This window comes from Temnothorax longispinosus, unplaced genomic scaffold (genome assembly GCF_030848805.1).
Source record: "Temnothorax longispinosus isolate EJ_2023e unplaced genomic scaffold, Tlon_JGU_v1 HiC_scaffold_30, whole genome shotgun sequence".
NCBI classification, from domain to species: Eukaryota; Metazoa; Arthropoda; class Insecta; order Hymenoptera; family Formicidae; genus Temnothorax; species Temnothorax longispinosus.
In genome coordinates, this window is record NW_027270121.1 from 19,371 (window position 1) to 29,271 (window position 9,901).

General features: G+C 36.1%; 1 protein-coding gene across 3 annotated transcripts; it reads left to right on the forward strand.

Annotated features, from left to right (window-relative positions):
- Positions 1 to 1,919: 1,919 nt before the first annotated feature.
- Positions 1,920 to 8,789, forward strand: LOC139824228 (uncharacterized). 3 transcript variants are annotated; one of them, XM_071796730.1, is made up of 5 exons: positions 1,921 to 2,338; positions 3,203 to 3,344; positions 3,433 to 3,725; positions 4,421 to 4,671; positions 8,547 to 8,789. In XM_071796730.1, exons 2-5 carry the CDS (start codon positions 3,203 to 3,205, stop codon positions 8,548 to 8,550), a joined length of 690 nt encoding a protein of 229 aa, XP_071652831.1. In that variant the 5' UTR covers positions 1,921 to 2,338; the 3' UTR covers positions 8,551 to 8,789. The 3 variants fall into 3 exon arrangements, with proteins under 3 accessions (XP_071652829.1, XP_071652831.1, XP_071652830.1); XM_071796729.1 differs by having other exon boundaries at positions 1,924 to 2,338; positions 4,421 to 4,829; positions 8,547 to 8,785; XM_071796728.1 differs by lacking the exons at positions 4,421 to 4,671; positions 8,547 to 8,789 and having other exon boundaries at positions 1,920 to 2,338; positions 3,433 to 4,229.
- The last annotated feature ends 1,112 nt before the right edge of the window (positions 8,790 to 9,901 follow it).

Consider the following 9,901-nt stretch of genomic DNA (forward strand, 5'->3'; position numbering starts at 1 on the left):
CCAGCAACGTCTACATATACGAATCTTAATTGTTACCTAACATGTAAGCACCGGTTTGGCTATTACAAACACGCTCCATTATATAAAATAATCCATTAATATAATATACACTTAATCCGGCCGTTTCTGAATTCAGCTTTTGTTCTGTTCTCCAATCCGTGACTTGGACTTCGTGCGTTACCTTGTTCAAAATCGTACTTTATTTCTGATTTGTAATTGTTCTGGCAAAAAGTATTTTTATTTCTGTACTGCATCTCCATTTTGTTGTACTGCAAATAAACATTTGTGCATGAGATGATAATTATTATAAATTATAATATGAAAAAAATAGTTGTGTGCACATTAGTATGTATGTACATGTTATATATGTTATTATACCTGATTTTGGTTCACGTTTTTTTTTATCCTTGATCGATACTTTATTTGGGCGGATATGAGAACAGGATTTTTCGTTGTAGATGTATATTTGCCATTAAAACATCTATTTACTGTTGTACAAAATTTTTTAAGGCAGGTAGTAATAATAGTAGACAATATTGCATTTTTCAGTTGTGCATCATGTTGCTGACATTTTATAAAGGTGAAATCGAATTGTTTTTCCATTTCACGTTCAATAATACTTTTAATTTTAGACTTAAAGCAAAATCTGGTAATATATTTCTTCACCAAAGTTTCTGCCCTTTTCAGTATTTGTTGCAAGATTGCACTGTCTGTTATAGTAGCTCTACATGCAACACAGTGCTTGAATGATGCTTTTATTAACAAATTATTTTTTAATATATTATATACACTTCTATCTTGTAAGTTACATCTGTTTTCATTTATTTCTTCTGAGGGACTTTCAACGATGTGAGCGCATTCATCTTCTTCGACCTCATCAAACTTGGCGTCATCTTCATGTGCTTCAGAAATAAAATCTTTTAAAGAGAATAACAAATGGCCATCACAAATATTCTCGCAATTTCGTCCGATTAAATGTCGCGATGATAAATTATTAATAAGTAGCACTTTGTATGCTCCACAGAAGTTGGTACAAGTGGGATTAATATCCCTGCCACCTGTCGAGCGTATACATCCAAAGAAATTTTCCAAAGGATCTTGGTTGACGTAACGTGGCTTAAATTGTTTAAAATCTTTTTCTTGCAATACTGTCCATAAATCTTGAAAAGCGTCAATACTTTTAATCCAATTTTGTATACATAAAGATCCTGTCAATGGTTTCTTCGAAACAGGATGTACGTATCTCATTGCCTTAAGACGCCGTATGGCATCCTTCCAAAATTCGTGATGAGCACTATTCTCTTTTACCACTGAGCGCAAAGGTGCTTCCGGCTTTGTTGTGTATCCGTTTACGGAGTCAAATAAATCGTTAAAAAACTGTAGTGTCTCGCTCATTGTAACTGCTTCTTCTTTAGGTATACTTAAAGGACCTATTCGCGTATCAACATGCCCTGAAAAAGTATGTCAAGTATTAATTACAAATTGAGAAGCATTTCCTTATGCAAGATGGTATGTTTCCATTTATTACTAATTGTATTTAGTTACATATATGAAAAATGTTTACCTTGCATATGGGAAAATAACCCAATATAAGCTGAGAAGGTGCTACTAAATATTTGTGTAGCATTTTTCACTCTCATTTTTTTAATTTTGTCAGGAACCACATGTTCTTCCGTAATTTTCGGCAACATACGATTAAAATTATTAACATTGGTATCAATTTTGTAGGCTAATTCAATCGTTTTCCACGAAGCAAATTGTCTGCTTTTACTTGTACGTGAAATATTAATTTCCAAATCTTTATTAAGCAAATTGTTGCGTACACCTTTAATTAGATGAGGAGGATCAAAAAATGGTATAATTTCTTTACCATCTACTTCGAATGCACGGCCTATAACAATGTACATATATATTTACATATTATGAGAAGCTGGGCTTTGAACGAGCGATGTGCTCCCGCCCTTCTAGAGGGCAGCTCCCGTGTGGCGCGAGCCTCGGGGCGCCACGCTTACGGGCGATCATTGTCTGCGTTGCGGTCGTCTCGGTCGTGTACAGAAGAGCTCGTAGTGTCGTAGAGTCAAGACGTGTTAAGTGTACAGAGGACAAATATATATATATAGAGTATTCGAGAAATCTGTGTGTTTTCCTGTTCACCTCGCCAAGCGTACAGTTGCCGTTACCGAATAGCCTACAGGTTATGGGCCCAGGGCACGATTCCCCTGCGTGAAGAACGAAGCACAAAAACATCAAGTTGAACGTGTAACGCGAAGTGTGTGAGACGCCGGCGAAGGGCATCGGGAAGACGAAAAACATTTAGAAGGATCTAGAAGATTAGAGGGTAAGTAAATAATATTCCTCGTTGCTGACGAGCAAAACGAGAGAATTCTCAGCAAATAAAAACGTTCGTTCGATAAATGCTGCTAGAAGGAGATAGATGTTTTTGCCTTCTTCTTGAGAGATAGAAATAGAGGCAACAGTGACAATAAGAGAATTAGAGATAGATGTATAAAGAGATAGATGTGTGAGATAGAAAGAGATAGATGTGTGAGATAGAAAGAGATAGATATATGCCGCTTGGTAACAAGCTGGCGGGAAAAGCGATGTGCCTGTGCAAGCCCGATCGTGAACGGCGAGAGTCATTTTTTTGGCGCGCGAAAGTCCGATCGTGAAAAGTGAGTCATTATTTTGGCGCGAGGGAGGCGTTGCCGGGCACGCGCTGACGCATGATCGATTGGAAAAACATAGCATCGATGCGACACCATAACACATATATATATATATATATATACAGGCATGTGTATGGAATAAATTTTCAAAATCGACATGTATCGGGTCGGTAATTGAGCATGACTAGCTGTGCGGTGTAGCTTGATTACTGTACAGGGAAGCCGCGTAAATTTGTATGGGCCCCGTGCGCGTGCGTGATCAACCCGAGCTCCCATAGATCTTTTCAGCAGTGCTGGAGATCGCAACGGACAGTGGTGTGCGCGTGCGGATAGCCCTGCAGAGGCGCGTGGTTTTCTCGCTTTGGGGTTATTGTGAATTGCAGTGCGTTCTACATAGCCTCATAAGCATTAAATTTTTATCGCTGAAAGAGATTGAGTGATAGAAATTGTAAATTATTATCGGTCAATATGAATGTTAGTTTATCTTGTCAAAAGAGGAATGCTAATGTTCAATTGATATTTGAATCCCGATTTAGATGGAAGAAGATAAGACGAAAAATGTTCCGATGGATGAGGAAGAAAACCAGGATTCACTGGTTGACTACGATAGTGACAGCAGCGTGGTCACAGTGGTAGAGAGAGAGAGAGGTAGTGATAAAACAATAAATAAAGATGAAGGTAAGAGAGTATTTTTTTAAATAAAACAATCAAGAAGGATAATATACTTGTGTATTCAGAGATAGAGTAATTTAAAAATTTTGTTTAGAAGAAAAAGAGAACAAGAAGGAGACTGAAGCAAAGGGTGCAATCCCGAAACGTGGCAAACCAAAAATAATAGAAAACATAGATGTAAATAGAGAATGGGCTGAAAATCGTCCTGTACTACCTATAGGGACAAAGATGCTTTACGAGAAACAAGAAAAGATGGTTGAGAAAATGGAATCGGTAATGAAGATGTTGGACAAGGTTATGACCCAAGCAACCTCCATGATGGAAAACATGGTAGAAGTCGCCCACGTAAATTTAGAGAAAGAGAAACTAAAGATTAGACGTTTAGAGGTAAATAAACAGAATACACAAAGTAAAGTAGAAAACGGTATACAAACGGTTAAAGAATCAGAAGTAGAGCCTAAAAAGAAAAAGTTAGATGAAACAGTCTGTTCAGTCGAGAAAAATAGAAGTTTAGAGACAATTAAGAGTGCTTTAGAGATAGAATTAAACAGTCAAAGGTTGCATATTAGAAGAGAATATAAGCTGACGCAAAAATCCAATTTTGATCTTTGGATGGATTATTTAAAATCTGAATTAATGAATAACGAGTTATTAGATGTAATAGATTCAAACATTGATAGTCCAGAAAATCTTTCCGAATTAAAAGTTGCTAAGAGAAAAAGTCTAGTTAGAGATATAATAATCAATCATTTAGATGAAAATTATCATAAAAGGATTTTACATGAAAAAGATCCAAAAGAAATTTTGAAGAAATTAAGAAGTTATAAAAAGAGTGAAGTAAACGTTACTCATACATCGGAAAAGACGAAAAAGTAAGTGATTTTTGCGAACGCTTTGATTCAATAATTAGAGAATATGAATCATGTGAAGATGCGGTACCTCTCACAGAACAAGAAATGAGATCTGCATTGTATCAAGCTGTGTCAATTAATGTGCCGGAACTGAGGAATGTAGATTTAATTAGAAGACAAACTAATCTTAAAGAAATGAATGTAGATGAAATAAAATCTTTCATGATGCAGTTAGAGGCAGAGACTAAGAGTGAAGTTAGAGAGAAGCTAGAGAAACCAGAGGTTAGAGTGCAGAGGGCTACCACAGAAGAGCACAAAGAAGTAAAGTGCTACCGATGCAACAAATTGGGTCACATGGCGAAGGACTGCCCACTAGCGGGATCAGAGGCCTGGTTCTGTTATTACTGCCAGGAGATTAGAGGACACAAGGGTGATAGCTGTCCTAATGCCGGAGCCCAGACGAACAGATTTAGAGGAAAAAGGTATACAAATAAAACCGTTAATAAAAATATAAAGAAAAAGGGTAGATTTGCGCAAAGAGGAACAAAAAGAGTAGATAATAAAGGGAAAGTAACCAAAATACAACCAGCCAAGAAAACTATACCATCGCAAACAGCAATTGAAGGAAAACCAAAAGAAGGTAAATTATGCATGGCTAAAGTAATAGAAGATAGAGATAGTTCAAAAGAATTAGTCAATTTTATTGTAGATTCGGGTGCAACAGATCACATTGTGAATAAGAATATAATTTTGTCAAACTTTGAAAAATGTAATAATAGAGTTATTAAATGTGCCAATAAGAATGAGCTTGCAGACATTTCAATAGATGGTAAAGGAGATCTTTTGTTGTTAACAAATGAGAAAGAAAAGAAAGTAATTAAATTAACAAATGTAATTGCAACGAAGGAAGTATCCGAAAATTTACTATCTTTAAGAAAGCTGGCTGATGCAGGGTTCAGTATTTATTTAGATGATAAAATATTTAAAGTTCACAATAAACTAACAAATAAAATTGTTTTTGAAGGAATTTATGAGAAACCAAATTGGATTATGCAATTTGAGGTTAAAAACAATAATATAGAGGACAATGAAAGTATAGAATGTGCTGTGTATAGATGTAGAGCAGAAATTGTTCCACATTGTGAGTTTCCTGAACAATCGCAAGCAAACATTCAGACCAGTGAATTATCAATTTCGGAGGGAGAATTAGACGAAAGAGACAATGTTGGCTCTGCGATTGGGAGGGAGAATGAAGGAGAACTCACAAATGTGAACAAAAATATAGAACACAATAATGCTGAACTCGATCAAGCCATTAAGTTAGAAGATATACAAACATTAGAGAATATAGAAGAAATGTGTGAAAGCTCAGTAATTGAAAAAGTAAAGAAATTAGAGAAAATAAATGAGGCGATGTTATGGCATGTTAGATTAGGTCATGCGTCGTTAAACTATTTAAGACAGCTACAAAAAGTAGAAAAGAGATTAGAGACAGTTAAGTTTGATAACTCCATATTAGAGTGTGAAGTCTGTATAATGGCAAAGATGGCAAAATTGCCGTTTAAAGAAAACAGAAATAGAGCACAGAGACCACTACAAGTGATACATACGGATATCATGGGTCCAATAAAACCTACATCTTATCCAGGAAGAAAGAGGTTTATAATAACCTTTATAGACGATTATTCTAGATTAGCGAAAGCTTACTCCTTGAAGACGAAAGATGAATCGGGAGAGGCTCTAGAGAAATACCTAATATCCGCCAGAAATCTACTAGGAAAAGAAGAAAAGCTATGCTATGTGAAATCAGATCAAGGCAAAGAATGTACGGGAGGTGCTTTTAAAGAAGTGTTAAAAAGAGAAAATATAGAAGCCATATATGCACCACCGTACACTCCGGAACATAATGGAGTTGCAGAAAGGTTCAACAGAACGATGCAAGAGAAAATAAGAACATATATGTTCGACTCGGGATTACCAAAGAGTATGTGGGAGTTGGCAGTTGACGCTGCTGTGCATGCGTACAACAGATCTCCACATAAGACTATAGAGTATGAGATCCCCTTGAAGAAGTTCTCATCAGAAACAAGTTGTCATTTCGAGCAAATAAAGAGATTTGGATGCATTGGATATGCAAGAGTACCAAAGCCTACGTCGAAATTTGACAAGAGAGCTATTAGAGGTGTGTTGGTAGGATATACTGACACTGGATACATACTCTGGCATCCAAGCACAAGAAAATTTATAGAGTCCCGACACATTAGATTTAATGAAAAGGTAACATATAAAAATGTATATCAAAACAGTCAAATAGAAGAAGAAAAAGACTTAGATGAAAATTGGATGAAAGAATTTGTAGAGGATGAGGAAAAGGGAGAACAAAAACTAGAGATTCCTGAGAAAAGGAAAAGAGGTAGACCGAGAAAACAAACAACACAACTAGACGAACAGAAGCAGAAGGACGCACGAAAGGGAAGTGAAGCTCCAATGACTAGAAGTAAAACTAAAAGAAAACTAGAAGATAATGGAGACACTGATGTGCGGAGAAAAATAGAAGATGTTAGCTTTGCTAATTATATTAATGTGAAAAATATTCAACGAAATATAGAGAATGAAGATGAATTACATCAATGCCTTATGGCATCGTTAAATAGAGAGCCTGTTACTTATGAAGAAGCTATATCAAGTAACGAAAAAGAGAATTGGAAAATTGCAGTCAAAGAGGAACTTGAATCTATGTATGCTAATCAAGTGTGGGAACTTGTCGATAGACCATTAGAGAAATTAGATGGAAGACGACCTAATATAATAGATTCAAGATGGGTATTTAAGAGGAAATTAGAAGCAGATGGATCAACCAGATATAAAGCGGACTGGTGATAAGAGGATGTAAAGACAAAAATGTGTATGATCTAAAAGAGACATATGCACCGGTTTCAAGACTGTCACTGGTTAGATCTATATTAGCAATAATAAATAAATATAACTTATACGCTAGTCAGCTAGATGTTAAGACTGCGTTTTTAAATGGAGTTCTAGAAGAAAAAGATGAAATATATATGGAAATTCCAGAGGGAGTAGAACTGGATGAAAACACCAAGAAAACTAAGGTGTGTAGATTGAATAGAGCTTTATACGGATTGAAGATAAGTCCGAAAAGATGGAATAAGAGATTTTCAGAAGAGGCTAAGAAACTTGGATTAGAGAACGACCTACATGAGCCATGCCTGTTCACGTGGAGGAAAGAAGGCAAAATAGTAATTGTATTACTTTATGTAGATGATATGTTGGTTGCAAGTAATGATCAGAAGAAATTAGAAGAAATCAAAAAGAAGTTGAGTGAAACATTTGAGACGAAGGATCTTGGGGAACCAAAGAACTTTCTGGGAATAACAATAGAGAGAAACAAAGAAGAAAGTTGTATGTATATTCATCAGATGCGATATACTGAGAGCATATTAGAAAAGTTTAATATGAATGAATGCAAGCCTCAGAACACTCCTATGGTCACCAGAAAAGTGAGCAATAAAAACAGAAAATTAGAAGAAAAGAGTATTAGAGAAGAAACTAAAAGAGTACCTTATAGAGAAGCTATAGGAAGCTTAATGTATCTGGCAAATGCTACACGACCTGATATAGCCTTTGCAGTAAACTATTTAGCAAGAAGACAATTAGAGCCCACGGAAGAAGACTGGCAAGATGTAAAAAGAGTCTTCAGATATCTTAGAGGAACTGCAAATAGAGGATTGATGTTTAAAGGTAAAACAGATGAGTTAGAGTCGCTGACAGACGCTAGTTTCAGAGATTGCATTGATTCTACATCCACTGGAGGATATATAATCAAAATATTTGGAGATGTGATAGCATGGAGAAGTCATAAACAGACATATGTCACACTCTCTACCTGTCAAGCAGAGTATCTAGCAATGAGTGAGGCCTGTCAAGAAGTAATCTCATTAGACAAGTCGCTCAGATATGTTGTTGGAAAAACATTCTTGCCTGCAACAATCTGGTGTGATAACAGAGCAGCAGGAAACTGCACTAAGAAGGATGGAAGTCACAAACTTAAAATGTTTGATGATAACTTAGAAGAAATAAAGAAAAACTTAGAAGAAAGAGAAGAAACTGGAAACAGAAAACATATGGCTGACACTCATGGAGACTTTATCAAGCAGTGTGTTGATCAAGGGAAGGTGAAAGTCGAATGGATTGAGACCAAAGAGAACTTGGCAGACATTATGACAAAACCTTTACCTTTAGAAGCATTTGCATATCTAAGAGACAATATAATGAATGTAGAGTTTGAACAGAGTTAGAGATCAATTTTACTCGATAACTGATTTTTGATATGTTACAGATAAAGAAGAAAATTAGACGAACACGGATCGCTCGCACAAAGGGAGGGAGTATGAGAAGCTGGGCTTTGAACGAGCGATGTGCTCCCGCCCTTCTAGAGGGCAGCTCCCGTGTGGCGCGAGCCTCGGGGCGCCACGCTTACGGGCGATCATTGTCTGCGTTGCGGTCGTCTCGGTCGTGTACAGAAGAGCTCGTAGTGTCGTAGAGTCAAGACGTGTTAAGTGTACAGAGGACAAATATATATATATAGAGTATTCGAGAAATCTGTGTGTTTTCCTGTTCACCTCGCCAAGCGTACAGTTGCCGTTACCGAATAGCCTACACATATACATATATTTGCATCGCCATACAACATCACCATACAAAATGCTCACAAGATCGATTGTGTATCTTGAAACGAGGTTGACATTTACAAAAGCGAAGAAATCACTAGAGTATCTACGATTTTATTTGTTGAAATGTAATAAATCTGTTAATTTTTATAATGTTTACCTCATCCTTTCAAGATACACATTCAATACCCCCAGTACATTTTCTTACTTTTTAATATTTTGTACTTATAAAACTATACATACGGTGTTCTGTTCCCTGTTTCCACAATTTTCGTGCAGTATCTTTCAACAATGTATTGATTGCTGCCACATTGGAGGATCCTTGATCGCAAACAGTGGCGACAATTTCAAGTTCAGTTTTGTTTACAGCAGTAATTATTTGCTTTATACAACGCAGTAATTGAGGTGTTTTAGTTTGGCTATCGCAATATCCAAATGAAATTGGCATTTTCCAGCCACTGTATAAGCCTCGTAACATGAACACTAGAGCGTGATCTGCAAATTTATTAGTTCTCCTCATCCCCCAGTCTTCAAAGCCAGTAATAAGATCATTTTTGGAGTCATATTGTATGTGTGGTGTTAAAGCAATTTCGTCCCATATGAGAAGGCAATATTTGTCCTTGTTATGCATCTTTTTTGCTTTCTCATGTAAATATCTTATAATAATTTTACATAAGCCAGGCTTTAATACAACTTTCTGTAATAGACGTTTCAACGTTTTCGAGCTAGGCATATTATATAAGTTTTGTATCAATGAATAACATTTAGGGGAACGCTGCAAAAGAGATATGGCGAGGATCTTTTCATCCACGGTATATCGTCTGGCCTAAAAACAACATTATTATAACAGTTTGTGGACTTGCATTTTAAACTAAATATTGATAGTCATCATTAGTGCATCATGCAAACAAGTACATTCATATTGCATTGTATAATTAAGGAGTTATTTGTCAAAAAATATTTTATACTTTTGAAAGCACAACATTACGTATGAAGGCTTTAAAAATAATAAAAATTAACCGTG